At 41.7% G+C, this 24,004-nt stretch overlaps 1 protein-coding gene across 1 annotated transcript in view; it reads right to left on the bottom strand.

Moving 5' to 3' along the window:
- The window catches only part of OFCC1 (orofacial cleft 1 candidate 1), a 241,604-nt gene that overhangs the window by 194,587 nt on the left and 23,013 nt on the right, over positions 1 to 24,004 (bottom strand). The window contains exons 5-6 of the mRNA XM_024983908.2: positions 9,519 to 9,605; positions 7,329 to 7,495 (exon numbers count right to left, since the gene is read on the bottom strand). Coding sequence (XP_024839676.2) covers positions 7,329 to 7,495; positions 9,519 to 9,605 — 254 coding nt within the window. The remainder of the gene's footprint in view (positions 1 to 7,328; positions 7,496 to 9,518; positions 9,606 to 24,004) is intronic.

Below are 24,004 nucleotides of genomic sequence, written 5' to 3'. Positions count from 1 at the left end.
TGAGTCATGAAAACTTTGAGGTGCTCTGATCAAAGTCACCATTTAACTACAAAGAATTATTATTTACTGTTGCTCCTTTATATTTACCACTAATGAGCACTGTGGTCAGAAAATGTAATAGAGAAAGAAAAATATATGGGAGGTGAAAGTTAAAGAAGGCTATTTCTCGCTATATTGAGATATAACTTTTGTTACTATTTATTGGTGTTGTGCAGACAGATTGAAAATGAGACCTCCTGCAGTCTAACTTCCTATCTCAGAGGCTTTTGTAAATACACCCAACATACTGGATCTAAAGGCTTGAGCACCCTGGCATTTTCCTTGGATTTCTGCAAATTCTACCTAGAACTCACATTTCTATGAACTTGGTACATGGACACAGCATCAAAACGTTCCTACTAAGATCTTTTTCTCATATACCTTTTATTTTTCTTTCATTTTAATGAATCTTTAGCAGTTTCACTGATATGTAAATTGACGCTGATATGTCAGTCTCTCTCTCTCTCTCTCTTTCTCTCACACACACACACACACACACACACATTTCACCTTTCTATTCTTTGGAAATGAGGTAATCTAAATTTCCACTTAGAGAAACCTGGAGTCAAATCATTGTTTTTGCTGGAAATTTTCAATTATATGAATATAAATTTATTTTCTGTTCCTTTTCAAACTGTATTCCCTGGTATCACTTTATATCCTAACAGATTGATTAAACACCTCAAATGAACAATCTAAACAGCAAAAAAAAAAAAAAATGGTACCTATTCAGCACATGTTTCAAGAGATTTTATCCTTTCAAAATTGACAAATGGCCCAGAATTTTTATGGTGCAAATGAGTGAAGTGAGTTCAAATGAGTGAAGGAAATCTCTAAATATTAGCCATAAAATAAGCAGTTTTATTTTAATTTGTTCCTCCTAAAAGTGCATGTCAAAATCTTCTTCCAGGAATATATTTTAAAGCACTTTAGGTCTCCGATAGACAAGTAGGAATACACCTTCTCAGAGCCTTGGCAGTCCACCCGTCTCTGAGCAGAGCTCTTTCTCAGCCCCAGGCTTCTTTCCCATCCAAAGCTCTATCCTAAAAGAAATGAAGCACTCAGCCATTAGAGGCACTTCAGCCGAAACATTTCTGAAACAAGTACATACTTCAGTACTCAAGGTAAATGAATTTTTCATGAGCTACAATCTATGTAGAAAAGTTTTCATGAAAATCTAGCGTTTTTTAAGGGAGATCTCTTCGGACTGAATTGTGTTCGCTCAAACTTCACATGTTTAAACTTGATCCCCCAGTGTGACTGTAATCAAAAAAGGGACTTTGGGGAGATGATTAGATTTAGACGAGGTGGAGAGGGCAGGGGTCCCAAGATGGGATTAATGTCCTGGTAAAAAAAGACATCGGAGACCTTACTTCTGTTCTCCTTTCCCTAGCATGTGTGCAAACACCGAACAACACACCACAGTCAGGATCACCCCCACCTCCATTCAAACACTTTGACTTCTTTTACGTATCAGTTCACTACTCCAATAGCAATAAAAAGTACAAGTAGGTCACAGTCTGGACAAATATATAAAATGAACAGCCGCCAGGCACATGGACACCTCTCCTGAACCACAGCTACATGCGTTGTTCAAAGTATTCAGCCCTATTTCACACGGAGGTTCAAGGTCCTATAAATATCAAAGCCAAGGGTACGCCATGAGCTCTAATACAGGATCTGAGGCTTTTTCCCGCAGACAAGGCTGACTGGGGTTTTCAGGAAACTTCTGACACCGTGACGGTAAGAACATGGTGAGCGGAGAAGGGGCATAGAATGTGTTCTCTCGCTCGTCCCCCTGCGATTTAATGAGCGCCTACTTTGTGCTGGATTCTTGCTAGACATTCATCTCATCCCACTAACAGTGTACTAAAGCAGATCACACTGTCCCTGATATACAGATGAGGAAACTGAGCTCAGAGAAGTCCCCTCACTTCTCTGTGATCCTGCACCTTTCAAATGCTACAGCATCCTCCTCTTGCACAGAATTCTGACCCCAGCCTGCCTCCACCATAGCATCTGTCCGCAGGTTCTTCCATCAGCGCATGCCTTTTCATTTGGTCATTTATTGTCAGTCTAGGCCACGTTTCACACAATTTAAGACACATAGATTCAGAAAAGAAATAGAGAGAAGATCATAAATTTTGTTGTTAGAAGGGGATAATGGTGACATCTTTGAAGCACTTAAATTCTCATGGATGTTTTTCACTCTTTCCTGATACTGACGTGCCGTAAACATGCAGCCTTGAGTTCTGCTGGACCCTGGGCTGGAGCCTCCACATGGCCCAGCGGGTGCACTTTCCACTCCTCGGCTTATCTTTCACAGGATGAGGGTATAAAAACCACCAGCTCCATATCCTAGAGGAATCCGTGTGCTTGTTCTTTAAAGCATGATGGTAAGTTGAAATACACACCGCGGCACCACATGTACAAAAAAAAAATGGACGTGTTGAACTGTCAGTGTATCAGAAAATATATCTGAAAAATAATGGTTTAAAAAAGGCTTATATTGTAAAGACAGAGTCATGCCTTTGTTTTCACCTCAGTGACTTCCGAGAGCCCTGTCTTGATAAAGATGCAAAGTACTGTCAACATAGCCACAGATTTCTCAAGATCGATGCCCAGTGTCGATTGCTGGGTCGTATAGTAGTTCTGCTTTTAGTTTTTTAAGGAACCTCCATACTGTTCTCCAGGGCTTCCTGGTGGCTCAGCGGTAAAGAATCCACTTGCAGTGAAGGAGATGCAGGTTTAATCCCTGGGTCAGGAAGATCCCCTGGAGGAGGAAATCGCAACCCACTCCAGTATTCTTGCCTGGAGAATCCCACAGACAGAGGAGCCTGGAAGGCTGCAGTCTATAGCATTGCACGGAGTCAGACACTACTGAAGTGACTTAGCAAAGCAAATACTGTTCTCTATAGAGGCTGTAGCAATTGACTATTCCAACCAGTGGTGCAAGACAGTTCTCTCTCCTCCATGCACTCTTGTAGATTTTTTGATGATGGCCCTTCTGACCAATGTGAGGTGATACATTCACTGTAGTTTTGATTTGCATTTCTCTAATAATTAGTGCAAATCAAAACTACAGTGAATAAAGATATTAAGATATTAAGAAGAGGTGGCAAGAATACACAGAAGAACTGTACAAAAAAGATCTTCACGACCCAGATAATCACGATGGTGTGATCACTCACCTAGAGCCAGACATCCTGGAATGTGAAGTCAAGTGGGCCTTAGGAAGCATCACTACGAACAAAGCTAGTGGAGGTGATGGAATTCCAGTTGAGCTCTTTCAAATCCTGAAAGATGAGGCTGTGAAAGTGCTGCACTCAATACGCCAGCAAATTTGAAAAACTCAGCAGTGGCCACAGGACTGAAAAAGGTCAGTTTTCCTTCCAATCCCAAAGAAAGGCAATGCCAAAGAATGCTCAAACTACTGCACAATTGCACTCATCTCACACGCTAGTAAAGTAATGCTCAAAATTCTCCAAGCCAGGCTTCAGCAATATGTGAACCGTGAACTTCCAGATGTTCAAGCTAGTTTTAGAAAAGGCAGAGGACCCAGAGATCAAATTGCCAACATCCGCTGGATCATCAAAAAAGCAAGAGAGTTCCAGAAAAGCATCTATTTCTGCTTTATTGACTATGCCAAAACCTTTGACTGTGTGGATCACAATAAACTGTGGAAAATTCTGAAAGAGATGGGAATACCAGACCACCTGATCTGCCTCTTGAGAAATCTGTATGCAGGTCAGGAAGCAACAGTTAGAACTGGACATGGAACAACAGACTGGTTCCAAATAGGAAAAGGAGTACATCAGGGCTGTATATTGTCACCCTGCTTATTTAACTTATATGCAGAGTACATCATGAGAAACTCTGGACTGGAAGAAACACAAGCTGGAATCAAGATTGCCGGGAAAAATATCAATAACCTCAGAAATGCAGATGACACCACCCTTATGGCAGAAAGTGAAGAACTAAAAAGCCTCTTGATGAAAGTGAAAGTGGAGAGTGAATAAATTGGCTTAAAGCTCAACATTCAGAAAACGAAGATCATGGCATCTGGTCCCATCACTTCGTGGGAAATAGATGGGGAAACAGTGGAAACAGTGTCAGACTTTATTTTGGGGGGCTCCAAAATCACTGCAGATGGTGACTGCAGCCATGAAATTAAAAGATGCTTACTCCTTGGAAGGAAAGTTATGACCAACCTAGATAGCATATTCAAAAGCAGAGACATTACTTTGCCAACAAAGCTTTGGCTAGTCAAGGCTATGGATTTTCCTGTGGTCATGTATGGATGTGAGAGTTGGACTGTGAAGAAAGCTGAGCGCCAAAGAATTGATGCTTTTGAACTGTGGTGTTGGAGAAGACTCTTGAGAGTCCCTTGGACTGCAAGGAGATCCAACCAGTCCATTCTGAAGGAGATCAGCCCTGGGATTTCTTTGGAAGGAATGATGCTAAAGCTGAAACTCTAGTACTTTGGCCACCTCATGTGAAGAGTTGACTCATTGGAAAAGACTCTGATGCTGGGAGGGATTGGGGGCATGAGGAGAAGGGGACAACAGAGGATGAGATGGCTGGATGGCATCACCAACTCGATGGACATGAGTCTGAGTGAACTCCGGGAGTTGGTGATGGACAGGGAGGCATAGAGTGCTGCAATTCATGGGGTCGCAAAGAGTCAAACAGGACTAAGCGACTGAACTGAACTGAACTGACTGAATAATTAGTGATGTTGAGCATCTTTTCATGTGCCTCTTGACCGTCTATCTTTTTTGTGAAGTAAGTCAAAGAGAAAAATATAGCATATTACTGAGTATATGTGGAATCTAGAAAAATGGTACAGAAGACGCTATTGGCAAGGCAGGAATACAGAGGAAGATGTAGTGAATGACACCTGCGGGCAAGGGGTGGGGGTTGGGATGAATTGGGAGATTGGGATTGACATATATAACACCACCATGTGTAAGAGAGATAGCCAGTGGGAAGCTGCTGTATAGCACAGGGAGTTCCCAGAGCTCTGTGACGACCTAGAGGGTGTGATGAGGCGGGAGAGTTGAGAGGTAAGTCCAAGAGGGAGGGGACTTATGTATACTTAGGGTTGATCCACTTCGTTGTACAATAGAAACTAATACAACATTATAAAGCAATTATACTCCAATAAAAAAAAAAATCCATGAAGACACATAACCTGGTTCATGTGGCAGCAGCAACAGGGGACAGTCCACACTGGCCTCTCTGCTGCCTGCGGTGACTGCCGCAGTCCTCGGCCCATCTTCCCTGTAGACGCATCACTCCGCTCCGCCTCTGTCTTCACGCCGCTTCCCTCCTGTGTGGGTTTCGGGTTCAGATCCTCAAATCCCTCTCTTCTTTCTCTTCATAGAACACTAGTCATTGGATTTAGGGCTCAATTGTTTAAATTCGTCTAAATTTATCATCTAAGTTGATCATTTAAATCATCTGAATTTATGCTTTCAAGTTGTGGTGCTGGAGAAGACTCTGAAGAGTCCCTTGGACTGCAAGGATATCCAATCAGTCCATCCTAAAGGAAATCAGTCCTGAATATTCATTGGAAGGACTGACGCTGAAGCTCCAATAATTTGGCCACCTGATGCGAAGAGCTGACTCACTGGAAAAGACCCTGCTGCTGGGAAAGGTTGAAGGCAAAAGGAAAAGGGGCTGATCACCAACTCAGTGGACATGAGTTTGAGCAAACTTTGGGAAGTAATGGAGAATAGAGGAGTCTGGCAGGCTGCAGTCCATGGTATCACAGAGTCGGACAGTTCTTAGTGACTGAACAACATATAAATTCAGGATGATTTCATCTGGAGATTCTCAGTTTATTAATTATACTACAGAGACCGTACTTCCAAACAAGGTCACCATCACAGCTACCAGGGATTAGGCAGTTCAGGAGAACACAGTTCAATCTACTGCTGGAGAAGGAAATGGCAACCTACTCCAGTGTTCTTGCCTGGAGAATCCCAGGGATGGGGGAGCCTGGTGGGCTGCCGTCTATGGGGTCACACAGAGTCAGACACGACTGAAGCGACTTAGCAGCAGCAGTGGGCATAGTGCCTGCTATGATAGGAGAGACTGTACTTGCTAATTGCTTCCCAGGTAGCACTGGTGGTAAAGAACCTCCCTGAAAATGCAGGAGACCTAAGAGATGTGAGTTTGATCCCTGGGTCAGGAAGATCCCCTGGAGGAGGGCATGGCAACCTGCTCATTCTTGCCTGGAGAATCCCATGGACAGAGGAGCCTGGTGAGCTACAGTCCATAGGGTCGCAGAGACCCGAATGACTGAGCACGCCGGCACATACTTGCTAATTAGGATCATTTACCGAGAAAACTCAGAATAGTTGCAACCTTAATGTGCCCAGGATACTCATATCTAAGAGGCACAAATGAAGAAAATAAACTCTGTTATGGAATTTCCGCACTCCAAATTAGAGAATACCTCCCAAAACTAAACTATTTCTCCTCTATTGTAAAGAGGAAAATATTTCCACTTGTAACCTGTTATTTTGAAAGACATCATTGAGAAGAGTTTTTTTTTTTTTTTACTTTATGATATACTTTTATTTCATTTTAGCCTGAATCTACTTGCCTTTCACAAAAACTACACACACACACACACACACACACACACACACCCCTAGACTTGGGGGAGTCTTTCATTTTTATTGGAGATGGATAAGGGGACGACACAGAAGAAAGACGTCTCTCCTTCACGAACCTGAACATGTGATACTACACTACACAAAATAGAAACTGCAGGTGCAGGAAACAGAAAGGATATTTCTGAAATCAACACGATCCACAGGGTAAAGATTGTGTGGCACTTGTCACACCACTGCACGAGTTAAGTCCCTTAATGGTGACTTCATAAATAAGAGATTATTCACATATTTATATGGTGCTTATGCAAATGAACCCAAGTAGTTCGTTCTTCATTTTATCCAAGTAAGTTTATGCTGGTTTCAGGTTTTCTTACAGATACTTCATCACATGCTAGAAATGATCTCTCTAACATGAAATTTTAAAAAGTGAAGTGAAACTAAATTGTGCAAGGGCTTGAACTGATGTTGATACGATAGTGTAAGCTCTGTGTGATAAAAGGTATTATGAAAGACAGACGGAAAGACTCAGAAAACCATGGAGCAAGTCAGGAAGTGGTGCATTGGTAACTAACACCAGGAGATGCTGTGCAGGATTGATATTTCAACTCGTCATTTCAAAAAGCAAGTTATTCTACATTTCTTGATTTAGATTTCAGTGCTGACCTGTTCCAGGGAAGAACTTCCTGGCAGAATTACGTGTTTCTGAGTGTTTCTTTCAATCTCCTCACTGTCGGCAGAGATGGCTTCACTATCCTTTTTGTAGTGTTCAAGATTCTTTCTGGAACTCGCCGGGTCTTCAGAACTCAAAGTCCCCGCCACGATGCTCTCATCTGTTTACCACAAGAAGATCACATGAACTCCACTTGCTCTTTGTCACTTTATCTTAACAAGTGTTACTATAATGGCTTCCCCAGTGGCTCAGCAGTAAAATAATCTACCTGCAGTGCAGGAGATGCAGGAGACTTTGGTTTGATCCCTGGGTCAGGAAGATCCCCTGGAGGAGAGCATGGCAACCCACTCCAGTATTCTTGCCTGGAGAATCCACATGGACAGAGGAGCCTGGCGGGCTGCAGTCCATGGGATTGCAAAGAGTCGGACATGAGTAGGTGACTAACACACATATGGGTGCTAAAAGAGCATATTTATGATAACTTTCAGATCAGCTAATTTATAGATATGTAAGTGTAATTACAAAAAAAATATTAATCATCATGGCTATTTAGTTATTTTATAGGTCATAGACTCAAAATTCTATTGAATATGCTGCCTTTGTCTTAAAAAACCTTGCAAATCAATGATAATTGGAACAATGATTTTAAAATACACTTTGCAGGGCATTTATAATATAACTTCTGCAATAAAAGGGATCTCATATTCAATAGATTATGACATCTATTACACAAGAATCAGAATAGGCCATTATGGTTTGTCAAATCATGTAGTAGAATTTATAAGCATTAAATCAAAGTGAGCAACTGTTTTACATTAGCTACTCCCAAGATATCATATTTTTGTACTACATCCATATAAGGAACAGTAAACTTAGGTGGTCTTAGATTCTTCTATATATGCTCTTATGGTATAATAGCGAATTCAAGAACTATTTTATTCTTTTACAAGTATAAAGCAACAAGGTCATGTCATTACCAAAAATAATAATAGTATAGAAACATGGTTCTTAGAAGAGGATTAAAGGGTCATTATGTGGATGTCCTAACACTGGATAGAACTGAACATAAACATCATGTCAAGTTGGATGACCACCTTAGTCACTGAATTAGAACATACCTCAAACATGTTCCTCTTCCCCTAGACGGCAGATACGGTGTCTGGAGCCCCGTGGTGAAATGTGATCTTTTGGGTTGCAAATGACTCTGAGTAATATTTGTCAGTGTCATTGGCTCAATAACCTCATGAAACCACTTCACTAATTGGCCAGAGAGAATTCTGTTATCAACCTGTGGCATGGTTGTATGCTCTGTCATGTCCAGCTCTTCGGGACCCCTTGGACTAGTAGCCCACCAGGCTCCTCTGTCTATGGGCTTTTCCAGGCAAGAATACTGGAGTGGGTTGCCATTTTCCTCCTCCTGGAATCTTCCAGACCCAGGGATCAAACCCACATCTCCTGTGTCTCCTGCATTGGCAGACAGATTCTTTACCACTGCGCCACCTGAGAAGACCCTTATCAACTTGTATGAATGCTAAAAGAACATATTTATGATATGATATTTATGATATGTTCTCTTCAGCTAACTCATAGATACGCGAATGTAATTACAAAGAAATTACTAATCATCATGGCTAAAACGCTTCATAAATACCAAATACGCAGGGCGGTGGCACATAATGAGCAATTCTAAATAGTTATTTTACAACCACAGCTAGAATCAAGGTGCGAGAAGAAATCATCTTACCCTACACCTTTGTGGTTCAAAACTTAAATGGTGGCCCCATGGCTTCAGTGAAAGAAATCCACTAGTCCCTGGGTATGGAAATCTCACATGCTAGATGAAGTTTATTGAGGAATGCTCTTTTTAAACGTGAAGGGCTGAGCCGGCATTTGTAAAGTGATAACGCTCCTCATATACATGACACGGGCCCTGGAAAGGCAGCAAACTGCAGACAGCAGCGTCACATGAAAGCCAGCTGCCACTTCCTCTAGGTTACCAGCTTGCTGTCCTTGATCAGAAATTACCTTCGCTGCCCATCACATCGTTAGTGGTTAAAACTTCCCATTTAAATTGTAAGCTGCAAAAATCTAAATGGAACTGCATGTGTGATCTTTGTCACCTCATTTTCATGAATGGGGAAGAATATTCTGACACAAAAATTACATACTTAATTCTAGCTCACCCTCTTGGCTGACCTCCATCCCACACTGCCTTGGGTTTATTTCCTCATCCATCAGTGGGTCAAAGTAATTTCTGCTGTATTCATTTCCTGTGGAAAGTACATGAAGTAAGGGTCAGTGATTATTAGAAGCACATGAACCAAAATGTTAATTTTGAAATAGACACCAGCACAGAAGGGCCATTTTAGCTACTTGATAAGCTTATTTTTTTTTTTACAAGTCTTCCAGGCTTTCCTTTTTTTGTAATTATCATCTGGCAAAAGGTCAGAAAAGGTAATTCAAGAAACAAGTTCATGCTATCTGTCTGTTGCTAAAAAATTAATGAGAAAATTTTCAAATGCAGACTTTAGAAGGCTAATTTGAAAACGTAATCAAAATTATTTTTAGGACATACTCAAGAAATGAGACCGCTGGATTATAATGGTGTTTAGAGTTTGCCGATGCCTCTGTTTACCCACTTGCATATCGATCACGATGTATACCATGTCGTGGGATCTGGAATTTCATAGGCAACTTAGTATTGTCTTAATTGAGAGAAACTATAGCAAAATTTTCGCTTTGCTAGTTGCGTAAAAAGAAAGGAGAAAGAGAGAGGAAGAATGAAGGGATGAAGGAAGGAAGGGAGGAAGGACAAGAGGGAGAGAGGGAGGACCAAAGCAAAGAAGAAACAGGAGGGCTTGAGTAACAGGAAGGAAGGTACAAATGCCGCAGCCAGAAATTGTACTCAAGACACATCTACAATCTCAACAGCACACACGAAAAATTCTCACTTCACGTTTCCCACTTAACTTTTGTCCTTAGGTAGATAATGAAACTGCGACTGGAAACACGAATTTGTAATACAGTAAAAGGTCTGCTATCAATTTTCCGAATCTACTTTCATACTTTCTGCAGACTGAAATGTGTATCATCCGGTTGCCAGTAATTTACATTCAGCAAAAGGTAACCTACTCTGATGATAACTTGCCTCAAACACTGCAAAATAAAGCTTTGTCAACTGAAAGCAAAAAAAAAAAAAATTTGAAAATATTGCTCACAGGAAAGGGTTAATACAGACCAAGTATACTGTGGAATTGCACAATATATTTATTTTAGGATCAAAAATAATCCCAACAGCAGGTCCTTTTCCAAGACTAAATGGAATTTTGATATGAACCTAAGCTTAATTTATATTTCTGGACTGGCACATTTTTGCTGTCAGTCTCTGTTCTATCAGCATAGTAACTACAAGAACTGAAAATCTGCTTTACCTTGAGGTCTCAGTAAAGAAAAAAAATAATAAATGGGTTTCATTTATGTTACTTTATCTGTCAACAACCACTAGGCTGATATGAATCTTGGCAGTGTGTAATCAAAGTCTTATGTTCTGCAATAACACAGCTATTCTACCCAATTCACCGTAATTGTTGTATTTTCCCCCTTTACACAAAGCGCTGTGATACTCCAAGCATACTCTTTCATATACTGGCAAAGTAATTCACCTCTATTAAAGTGAAAATGGCGCTGTATTCCTTAGGATATTTGCCATGGCAGCAGCAGTCAACTACGGGCACCCACACTCTGGAAACCCCCCCCCCCAGTTCAATATAAAACTCCAATTCTCTGTCTACTGAAATGGTTTATTAATAAATAGTGGTAAGTGGATCAAGTCCCTGGAGATTAAACAAACCTAAATCAGTCTTAAGTCAAAAATCTGGAGAAACTGAGTCTCCGGCTTCTCAGATGGGCTTCCCAGGTGGTAAAGAACCCACCTGCCAAAGCAGGAGACATAAGAGATGCTGGTTCGATCCCTGCGTTGGGAAGATCTGCTGGTGGAGGGCATGGCAACACACTCCAGTATTCTTGCCTGGAGAATCCCATGGACAGAGGAGCCTGGCAAGCTATGATCCATAGGGTCGGACACAACTAAAGTGACCTAGCACGCATCCACGCAGGCTCTCAAACCATTTACACCCCTGTTGTCTGTTGAGAAATGAGGATCTTCCTCAGCCGAGTACGAAGGAAGTCTGCATTCAATCCAGTGTGGTTTAATATTGTGTAAAGGACAGGGTTCTGTCGGAGTGTATGGCAGGAGCGTCCAACCCATATTGGAGAGTTCAAAGATTTCCTGGAGAAATTACTACTTGAAGTAATGGATAATCAACAGGGACCTACTGTATAGCACCTGGAACTGTGCTTAGCCTGCATGGAAGGGGAGTTTAAGGAAGAATGGACACGTATATATGCATGGTGGAGTCCCTTTGCCATCCACCTGAAACTAGCAAACCATTGCTCACTGGCTGTACTCCAATATGAAATGAAAAGTAAACAAAAATTACAAAACAAAAAATATATCATCATATCCACCACCACCCAGGCAAAGGATGACTACCCACCTCTTTTCAGTACCCTAGTCTAAATAAAAACAGCTTCTGTTTAAAAAAAAAAAATTGTGATTAGGAATTAGCCATATCAAAAACACAGGGGAAAGGAATTTGTTTTGGAAGGAGAAGCATAACAGAGGAAAAAAAGACACAAAAGCATAAAGACATGGGAAGCATGTGTTCTTAGCGGATGCTCCCCAGTTATTCTCCCAAAGTTCCGATACAGAAAAGTAAGTAATGGAATCCAAACTTGCTCAGTCGTCCCAGAACTGGGTTTTTAACTGATGGTTTTGTTCAAATTATTATTAAGTTCTACAGTGTCACTTCATGCTGATAGAATGTTTCATATCCATTCAATTATTTAAAGTACGTGTGTGTGTGTGTGTGTGTGTGTGTGTGTGTGCTTAGTCGCTCAGTCGTGTCTGACTCTTTGTGACCCCATGGACTGTAGCCCCCCAGGCTCTTCTGTCCATGGGGATTCTCCAGGCAAGAATACTGGAGGGGGTTACTGGGTGCTTATTATGTGACTATCTCAGTAAAACATTCCAAAACCTCTCCCCTCACAGAGCTTACAGTCTGTGAGTGGAAAAATAAAAGCAAATGGATATGTATATTTTATAGTTTATTAGGTAATAATATGTACCATGGCGGGGAAATAGAACCAGATAACGATGATTTGGTACACCAAGAAGCATTGGAGGCTGCCTCTCTTGCATGTATCTTTGCTTCAAATGAAGACGGATGTCCAGGATTAAATCACTACGTTTTCAAGTATGAGATAATGAAGTGATAATGTAATATTTATAATTTATTATGTATAGTTTAATACTATTTGGCCATTTTTTTTTGCTATAACATAAATCAGCTTATGAATCAAATAAGAACCTACTATTATTAAATATTGGTGGCTTCCCTCATGGCTCAGCAGTAAAGAATGTGTCTGCCAATACAAGAGACGTGGGAGAAGCAGGTTTTATCCCTGGATCAGGAAGATCCCCTGGAGAAGGAAATGGCAACCCACTCCAGTATTCTTGCCTGGCACAGAGGAGCCTGAAGGGCCATACTCCATGGGGTCACAAAGAGTCAGACACAACTTAGAGACTAAGCAACAGCAATTATTAAATATTAAAATAATTCTTCCTTTCTGTTGTTATATCTTGCCCTGATAAGCCAATAACTGAGATAGAGTAGGCAGAGTTTACGATGGTACAGCACATGGAACCTACTAGAAATTTGGAAACGACAGGCTTATCACTAGTTCCTTTGCTTGTGCTTCATTGCATTGTGTCAAGACTTTATAAAGTGAGATGGTTTTAGATATTACCAGAAGGTAGGTTGCTAAATAGGATAAATTCCTAAAAGTGCCCTAATCATTCAGAATAGGCTTTTGGATATGTCTAAAATCATCTCACAGGAAAATTAACAGACCCACTGAGAAATTCAAAGTAGGGCATTTAGCAATACACATATAACAATAGGCTGTAACATGACTGATATTTAACTGTTTGTGACATTCATGTGAATAACCTACAGTTGCATATGTACACGCATCTATGGTTCTACATTGAAGCAATCGGGTGTGATACATAAAACGCGTAAGTTAGTAAACTAGCTTTGTTTACACTCTTGATACTCTTTCTTTGTTTCCAGTTTCATAAATTAGCCATTGGATGTTTCTAATCAGCCTCAGTTAGGGCTCTTTTTGCTGAATTGGGGGAGAAGGACGCATGTGCATGCCTTGCCCTTCCACACACAGCAGGTTCTCCTATCCTTTAACTCAGCGCAACACAGAATGTAATCAGGGCTTTCACTTCAATTACAGCCAATGTGAACTTCGGTCAGGGAATTCTCCAGTGTGCTCCCCTGCAGCTCCTTGGGGGCTCATAAGAGTGAAAATGGAATTGCCCACCAGAGGGAGATTTCTGTGAATCAAGGAAGCGCCTTGACTCAACGAGGCAACCACTTCCTTTCCAATCAGCCCCATTACCTCCAGGGGGAGAAGATGTGACTGCATCTATCCATTTCTCAAGAAGTTTATCAACTCCATGCTTGCCTTTTCCTGTGAATCCACCGGCTCCCGCTCAGCTTTTTATCACCAATCTTGATGCTTTCTACAATATGCTGTAAGTTAAATAAACACAAGGCCTGCGTGCAAACTAAAGAACTAAACACATTACATCCTGTGATTGCAGCCGTGCACCAAAATTTTCCAAACTAGAATATTCTCTTCAGCATTATGCCTTTCAAAAGCATGAAGCCTAGAGCTTTATAATTAAATTTGATTCCCATGAATTTTATAAATAAATTTAAGGAAACTTTATATTTTCCCCACTTTGAAAATCTAATACCAAGTCTTCAGATTTAAATGATCAAGGAGTTTATATATATGTATGAAACAGAAATATAGAAGTCAGGAGGTTGTAAGGCAGATTAGTGGGAACTATATCAAACTCAGACATACCCTATCCTACTGAAAGTGAAAGTCTCTCAGTCATGTCCAACTCTTTGCAACCGGATGGACTGTAGCCTGCCAAGCTCCTCTGTCCATGGAATTCTCCAGACCAGAACACTAGAGTGGGTAGCTGTTCCCTTCTCCAGGGGATCTTTCCTAACCCAGGGATCGAACCCAGATTTCCCACATTGTAGGCCGATTCTTTACTATCTGAGCCACCAGGGAAGCCCAAGAATACTGGAGTAGGTAGCCTATCCCTTCTCCAGTGGATATTCCCCACCCAGGAATCGAACTGGAGTCTTCTGCAATCTAGGCAGATATTTTACCACCTACTTTACTAAATTCACTCAAATACTTTTTTTATAAGATTGATTTACAAACATTTTTTAAATTAATGGCAACTAAAGACACAAAGCTACTTTTTAAGATGATAAAAATTATCTTAAAGTCTTCATTATGAAAAAAGTGAAAGTGTTCGTCACTCAGTCATGTCTGACTCTATGTGACCCTATGGACCGTATCCCACCAGGCTCCTCTGTCCATGGGATTCTCCAGGCAACAATACTGGAGTGGTTGCCATTCCCTTCTCCAGGGTGTCTTCCTGACCCAGGGATCAAAACTGTCTTCTGTGTATCCTGAATTGCAGGCAGACTCTACTCTCTGAGCCACCAGAGAGAGGATAAAAATTGCTGTCTTAAATCAGTCTTCATTATATTAAGTATCAAAACAAAACTACAACAAAACCCAAATCCCCCAAAAAAATAAACTAATGAAGGAAACTCAAACTATGATTTAAATGTCCAGTATCAATATTTGTGCTTAGTTGCTCGGTTGTGTCTGACTCTTTGTGACCCCCTGGACTGTAGCCCACCAGGCTCCTCGGTCCATGGGGATTCTCCAGACAAGAACACTAGAGTGGGTTGCCATGCCCTACTCCAGGGGATCTTCCCAACCCAAGGATAGAACCCAGGTTTCCCACATTATTAATTAATAGTCTCTTAGAAACCTTAGTCAAAGTAATTAGAACAAAAATAAGGGGGGATGTGAGCTAAAATTATTTAAAATAATTATTAATATATTTTGCGTAAATAGTATTTGAAGACAATGTTTCCATACCATGAACGCATGAGAAATTTGACTGAAAAGCTTTCAAAGACAATAATTTTCAAAGTATTTGAACAATACCTTGAAAAAACACTACAAATCATTAATTTTTTAAAATGCCAACAGTAGACACTTAGGAGATATAATGAGTAAGTAGGAAACTGACACCCATAATAAAGCTCCAAATAACTCTCAAAATTAGTTTTTCTTGGATTTTCATAGGAATCCCTAGGTGGTCATCACGAGTATTCATCTTAACCAGAAACTCAAACTGAAAGGCATGAGTTTCTAACCATGGAGTGAGAAACAGCAAATTAATACCATTTCCCTCCTCTCCTTTATAGAAAAGCTAATCTGTGAAGGTGGATCTGCTGCTTATACCGTTTTCAAAAGCCGCTGCCCTGCTGGACAAATTATCTCTTTCTACTGCTTATTCTTACTTCCTTTCCAAATCTTGTGGGTATTTGAGATATCAGTGATTTGAAAATCTAAATAGGGTAATAGTTGAAGTTTGCTAACAAGTACTAATTAATTGAGCCATATTCTTCTTCCCCTAAGGCCCTCCCTCGTGGTAAATTACCAGGCATTTTCACTTTCAAACCACTGGAGTGCTGCAGAGTGCATAATTGCTGCAGGGCTCAACCGACGGGACCCCAAGGCATTCATGCACCTCACGCTCCTCTGGACCTCAAATCCTCAGAGTTAAAGCGGGTCCCCAGGCACCTCACTTCTAAACAGGAAGATCTTTCCATTACTTAAGTAATAATGACAATTTAAAGGTTAAGTATAAATATATTGTTTCTTATGCATATTTAAAACTCCTACAAAACTAATATCAAAGTAACTGATTTTTTTTTTCTAGTTGAAGCCTGGCAACATTAACTTGTTGCTGTTGTTTAGTCAGTAAGTTGTATCCAACTCTTGCGACCCCAGGGATTGCAGCCCACCAGACTTCTCTGTCCATGGAATTTTCCAAGCAAGAATACTGGAGTGGGTTGCCATTTCCTTTCCAAGGGATCTTCCCAACCCAGGGATCAAACCCATGTCTCCTGCTTGGTGGCAGATTCTTTACCACTGAGCCACCAAGGAAGCCCTTATCCTACATGTCCATCAATTAATGTACACAATTTAGAATATTACCTTTCAAATTAGGAAGGATCTGATATTAGACATTCAGTTCAGTTCAGTTCAGTCACTCAGTCGTGTCCAACTCCTTGTGACCCCATGAATCGCAGCACACCAGGCCTCCCTGTCCATCACCAACTCCCAGAGTTCATCCAAACTCATGTCCATCGAGTCAGTGATGCCATCTAGCCATCTCATCCTCTGTCGCCCCCTTCTCCTCCTGCCCCCAATCCCTCCCAGCATCAGAGTCTTTTCCAATGAGTCAACTCTTCGCATGAGGTGGCCAAAGTATTGGAGTTTCAGCTTTAGCATCATTCCTTCCAATGAACACCCAGGACTGATCTCCTTTAGGATGGACTGGTTGGATCTCCTTGCAGTCCAAGGGACTCTCAAGAGTCTTCTCCAACACCACAATTTAAAAGCATCAATTCTTTGGCGCTCAGCTTTCTTCACAGTCCAACTCTCACATCCATACATGACTACTGGAAAAACCACAGCCTTGACTAGACAGACCTTAATCGCCCCCTAATGTTTCTGCTGGGAAAGATTGAATATAGGAGAAGAAGAGCACAAGAGAGGATGAGATGGTTAGAGGGCATCACCAACTTGATGGACATGATTTGAGCAAGCTGCAGAAGTTAGTGATGGACAGGGAAGCCTGGTGTGCTACAGTACACAGGTTGCAAAGAGTCGGACACAACTGAGCGACTGAACTGAACTGAGTATTTCTGATTGTGCCTTCATTCATTTAATAATTATCTCTTCCCCCTGCATCTATGATGACTCATATACTGTACTGAAGGGTTCATCCAGTAGTAATATTTTTCATCTCACTGTGGTATACTTCAATATGTAGGCAATCAATGTAATGGATTATTAGATTTAAACCATCTTGAAATCAATGTAAAAATCTTGTATGAGAAACTACTGCTTGTTTGAGAGTGCCAGGTTAATCCAGATGACTCAACTAAAATCTCAAGAGTTGCCCTCAATGTGACTTTGCTTATGTAACACGTTTCATGACACAGAGAACGTTCATGTCTGTGGAGTTCACCTGTGCATCTTTGTTATTTAGTTTAGCACTTGGCAAATAGATATTTGATCAATATGCTTTTCAGTAAGTGAGGAAGAGGAAATGGAAAAATATGTAAAGTATTTTGGTGTGTGTATATATATATATATATATATATATATAGCTCCCCCCATGGCTCAGTGGTAAAGAATCTGCCTGCCAGTGTGAGAGACACAGGTTCGATCACTGGGTGGGGAAGATCCCCTGAATGAGGGCATGGCAACCCACTCTAGTGTTCTTGCCTGGAGAATCCCATGGACAGAGGAGCCTGGTGGGCTACAGTCCATAGCGTTGCAAAGAGTTGTACCCGAGTGAAGCAACTGAGCACGCATACATATATATATATACACATACACACGTGCAAGAAAAATATTATGTAAATTTATATCCCACTAATCACACATATACCACTCCCATGTCTTAACTGTACTGATGTTGTGACCAATAGATATGATCAGGAAATAATCCACGACTGAGGAACCGTAGGGACGCTTATCTGATGGGAGTCTGGTTAACTTGTTTTGCTGCCCTGCATCCGTTTCCTCTCTCTAATAGCATCACAATTTCCTAGTTCCCAGTGAGTATAGCCTTGCTGGTTCAGTAACTCCAGATTCCTGTCTCCAATGACAGAAGCCAGGAAGGGCTGGCAGAACCTACTTCCCCGACCTGCGACAAAGCCAGGGGCCGGGCAAGTGACCTGAGCTTGATCCATCAAATGCACTCCCCGAGGACCTCGGGTGAGTGAAGCAAGGATGAAAAGAACACTTGAAGTAACCTCAGTGAAAATAAGAGATGGAAAGGAAAAAACTTCCCAAGTGCAGTTAAATCACTCACCATCATTTGAACTGTTTTACTATGCATTTCTATAATTATTTCTTCTTTCTTAAAAAAGTCTTTCCCTGGCTCCTTCTCACATTTATCGCCTGTTTCATTTTACTGTCCTTTAGAATTCAGTCATTCACTTCTTCTTAGTGACACCATGGTATAGATTTAGATTATTAAGTATGCCTTTCGACCTACCCAACCCTCAAGCCCTTATTATGTTTAGAACCTAAGCCAACTCCTCTGTCTTCTGAAATTCTACACAGTAGTGGGTTCTCTGACCCTCTCCCTTCTCAAGGGCTGTCATTCTGAATTTCGCTTCCTCGTCAGGTTAACCATCACCAGGCCAGGCCATGGCTGGCAGTGAGTGAAATGGATGAGCTGAAATCAGAGAAGTGGTTTACACACACAAAGCATGATTTCCAGGCAAAACAGAGTAGAGGACATGTGATCAAAAGTGATCAGATGTGTGTTATTCCCCCAGAAATGTATGAAAGAAGTGTCTGAATGTTTTCTCCAAGCACCCACTTACAAATTCAAGGCAGTAAGAACGGGAAGAAGGTCATGAACAGAGCCTGGAAGACTCCCTTTAGAAATGGGGAGAAGAGGCAGCTGCAAGCAGGACTGAGGGTTTTGGTGTGCTTTTTCTCCTTCACACCTTGTAAAACGGCTGATGCCAATGCAGTGTCATCCCCGCAGCTCACTCCCCTTCTCCCTGTAGACCCTTTAGATGAATAAGCTCCTAAAGATGCTTCAGCATCGGAGTGTTCAGGGGAAATTGGAGGGTACCCTCCAAGTGATCGTCTAATCAGACCACTCAGTGGTTTCCATTTTGCTTGTTCTTAAAGATCAGTGTGTATTTACATAAATCACCTTTCTCCTATATTCCCAGGTGGTGCAGTTGATAAAGAATCTGCCTGCCAATGCAGGAGACACAAGAGACACAGATCCCTGGGTGGGAAGATCCCCTGGAGGAGGAAATGCAACCCACTCCAGTATTCTTGCCTGAAAAATCCCATGGACAGAGGAGCCTGGTGGGCTACAGTCCATGGGGTCACAAAGACTCAGACATGACTGAGCACACACACACATGCAGCTCAATCTCTCACAAGTTTGAAGTCTTTTTTTTTTTTTGCCACATTGTATGGCATGTGGGATCTTTGTTCCCCAACTAGGGATCGACCCCATGTGCCCCCAGCATTGGGAGTACAGACTCTTAACACTGGACTGCCAAAGAAGTCTGTGAATTCTTTTTGATCTGAAGTTTACTGATAGAAAATCTCTCTATTAGACATTTCCTTCATAATTTAAATCATTATCTATCTAACTATTCTACATTTCTATGAGATAATTTGGATAAGTAAAGTAGTATTGGTATTCTGCCATTATTTACTATTGCTTTTATTTTTTTAAAAAAAGCAAAACATGGAAATGTATCAGTATCTGATATTATAGGATGAGAATTTGTGCTCGTTGTAATAATCCTGTGGGAAAAACACATAGCTACTATTTTACTTAAGTCATCACATTGGCAAATGGTATAAATGTCCTTTCATATTGTATTAACAAGAAACATTCTGTGCTACCATACCTAGCAGTTTCTAAATTCCAGTATTTCAAATATTCTTCCTTGTTCACAGACCATAAAGCTGCACATCTCATTTTCAATTGAAATTTTTTGGAGGCTCTTTCAAAGGCAGGTGAGCAGGGTGGATTTGGGTAGAGATGCATCAGATCAATTTTTTCACGTTGATTATGCTCCAGAATGGAGGTGATGTGACCCTGACCTATGTCCATGTCTGGCTGCTTTTGTCAGGATAATAAATCATTCCTGGCTTTTCTATGTGAAGCTCCTTCTACTCTCATCTCATTTTAAGTGACAAAACGCTCTCCCTCTCCATCTACTAATTTCTGGTTCACAGGAGAACTTATTCAATCTCTCTTCAGGAATACTCTTTATATCCAAAATTGTATTTACATCAGAGAAATTATATTAGAAATGACAAGAACAGCTTAGACAGTGTTGGAAGTATTGTATTATTGGTCAATATTGGTTCTGTAGCGTTTTGGAGGCTGGGGAGTTCAGATTCTCTAAGAGTTCCTCAAATTCTCCCTCGCGAACTTGAACGGCTGGACTTTGAAGTCTAACTGGGTTTCACTGCTTTGCTCAGTATCACAGCCACATATGCTGATAACACACCTGAAATGAGGCCGGGCCACATTAAGACTTGCTATCAGTATAAACCCATACAGATTTCAAAGACTTCGTACCCCAAAGTGGTAAAATATAGCTTTGAGTTTTACATGGTGTATAAGTTGAAATAATATTTGTAGGTACTGGTTGAAATAAAATGTATTGTTAAAGTCCATTCACTTGCTTTTTAAATCACATTAGTGAATGCTGTTAGAAAATGTAAAATGGCTCACATGGCTCACAATATATTTCTACTGCAGATCAGTTGCCTGTAGTTTCCTTCACCCTAACATTCACCCCGATGTCACCCTTGCCACAGACCTCAACTTACCCTGTCTCACCAACCCCCGATCTTCCACAACTGTAATTATTCTCCATGACTCATTTTATTGAGTTCCCAACAGCCAAGTCATCATGTGGTACTCCGCCTCAAAATATCCATTTACAAACTTAAAATTTGAGGTTTTACACAGGTTCTTGAGCCCACAGAGGATAAGAATTCCTCTTGATGAAATCGGAACACCTCTGCTGAACAGAAGTTTATAAAGCAAGCCTCCATCTGGGTGCTGGGCACCCATTTCTCTCCTCGAGACCCAGCTATGCAACATCCTAGCTCCATGTGTGTGTGCGTGCGTCCTCACTCGTGTCCAGCTCATTGCAACCCCGTGAACTGTAGCCCACCAGGCTCCTCTGTCCATGGGATTTTCCAAGCAAGCATATTGGAGTGGGTTGCCAGTTCCTACTCCAGGAGATCTTCCTGACCCAGGGATCGAATGTGCATCTCCTGCATCTCCTGCTTTGGCAGGCAGACTCTTTACCACTAAGCCATTTGGGTATCCCCTCTAGCTCCATAAGACTAATTTCCCATCAAGGGAACCAGAGATCTAAAAAAAATGCCTTTAGGGGACTTCCCTGGTGGGCTGGATGAAGCCCAAGCTGGAATCAAGATTGCCAGGAGAAATATCAATAACCTCAGATATGCAAATGACACCACCCTTAGGGCAGAAAGTGAAGAAGAACTAAAGAGCCTCTTGATGAAAGTGAAAGAGGAGAGTGAAAAAGTTGGCTTAAAGCTCAACATTCAGAAAACTAAGATCATGGCATCTGGTCCCATCACTTCATGGCAAATAGATGGGGGAACAGTAGAAATAGTGGCAGACTTTATTTTTGTAGGCTCCAAAATCACTGCAGATGGTGACTGCAGCCATGAAATTAAAAGATGCTTACTCCTTGGAAGGAAGGTTATGACCAACCTAGACAGCATGTTAAAAAGCAGAGACATTACTTTTCCAACAAAAGTCTGTCTAGTCAAGGCTATAGTTTTTCCAGTGGTCATGTATGGATGTTAGAGTTGGACTGTAAAGAAAGCTGAGTGCAGAAGAATTGACGCTTTTGAACTGTGGTGTTGGAGAAGACTCTTGAAAGTCCCTTGGACTGCAAGGAGATCCAAGCAGTCCATCCAAAAGGAGATTAGTCCTGAGTGTTCATTGGAAGGACTGATGTTGAAGCTGAAACTCCAATACTTTGGCCACTTGATCTGAAGAGCTGACTCATTTGAAAAGACCCTGATGCTGGGAAAGGTTGAAGGCAGGAGGAGAAGGAGACGACAGAGGATGAGATGGTTGGATGGCATCATATGGACTTGAGTCTGGGTAAACTTCAGGAGTTAGTGATGGACAGGGAGGCCTGGCGTGCTGCGACCCATGGGGTTGCAAAGAGTCAGACACGACTGAATGACTGAACTGAACTGAACTAAACTGGTGGTCCAGTGGGTAACAATCTTCCAACAATCTTGCCTTCCAGTGCAAGAGATGCAGTTCCGATCCCTGGATGGGCAACTAAGCTCACACGCCACAACCACCGAGCCCTCATGCCATGACTAGAGAGCCCGTGTGCCCGCCACAACAAGAGATACTGCATGCGGCACCTAAGACCCAACGCAGCCAAATAAGTAAATACATATTTTTAAAATATTAAATAAAAAATGCCTCTGGTCTGAAGAAGTTTATCTTTAGAGTCTGTAGATGAATAAGATGCCAGATGAAGCTTCCCTTCTCATTCCTGACTGTTGACCATCCTTGCCCATATTTTCTCTGCTAGACTAGGAGGCTGCTGATCTTGACCATCAGCCCAGCTCTAGAGTCTCTCTTCTGAATACGTTAGTGACGTGTCTAGATGAACCCTGATAGGGCCTCCCTCTAAGCCATGACATCTCCAATAAAGAAGAGAGAGGCTCTGTAAGAGTCGGCAAGGCACGTGAGCAGCAGTCAAACAGGGCTTGGTTTAGATCCCTCATTCTACCATGTATCCTCTGTCTTACTTCAGTTACGACTTTGAGTTTCTCATCTATCAAAACAGGACAATCATAAAACATACATGGTGTAGACTCTCCTAGTGGGCTCCCACGCACACTTGCTCCTTCTGCATGTGTGTGCTAAGTCGCTTCAGTCGTGTCTGACTCTGCCATCCACAGACTATAGCCCACCAGGCTCCTCTGTCCATGGGATTCTCCAGGTAAGAACACTGAAGTGGGTTGCCATGCTCTCCTCCAGGGGATCTTCCCAGCCCAGGGAAAGAACCCATGTCTCCTGCGGCTCCTACATTGCAGGCGAATTCTTTATCCCTGAGGCACCAGGGAAGCTCTCTGTCCTTCTAGAACCGCTCCCCCTCCCCATTTTCAGCTCGAAATGTGACTCTGGGATAAGAACTTTCCCAGCCTCTCACGCAGCTGGGCACGGCCAGGTGACCCATTTCATCAGAAGGGACAGACACAGATATGTTACAGGTAACAACTTGTATGTGGCCTCCTCCCCTCCCCATGCTGGGAGCCTGGAGCTGGTATCTGTCATCTTGGACCACGAGGCTGAGAATAGCAGCTCAGAGACTCACAGAAAGGTACAGGAGTACACCTCAGTATCTATTATTGTGGTCTTTATAGCATTAGCTGAATATCCTAATACGCCACTCTAAGGAAAGATGAAATTAAAGGAGATAATGCACAGAAAATACTTAGTATGGTGGCTAATAGAGAATATGTACTCAAGAATGGTAATTGTTATTATGATCATTGGTAGCCCTGTATCCTGCCACTTTGCACAGACTTGCAGGAAAACACACACATACATAAACACACACGCACACACACACAAGCATAAGAAGCATGAGGCAAGCGGAATCCACAGATTTGAACATGCATAATGTAATGTGGAATGCTGAAATCCAGAGGCATGTCAGCATTTCAGGTAGGATTTCCCCTGAGCTTTGGGAATTAAAATTCATAAAACAAATGCTCTCTCCCCTGCGATAACCTAGTGAGATGTAGACGGCCTGCTCTGTACAGGTGGAAACCACGATGA

The sequence above is a fragment of the Bos taurus genome, chromosome 23, assembly GCF_002263795.3.
Source record: "Bos taurus isolate L1 Dominette 01449 registration number 42190680 breed Hereford chromosome 23, ARS-UCD2.0, whole genome shotgun sequence".
Lineage (NCBI taxonomy): Eukaryota > Metazoa > Chordata > Mammalia > Artiodactyla > Bovidae > Bos > Bos taurus.
The sequence above is the reverse complement of the archived record's forward strand: the minus strand, read 5'-3'. Positions and strand labels throughout refer to the sequence as shown.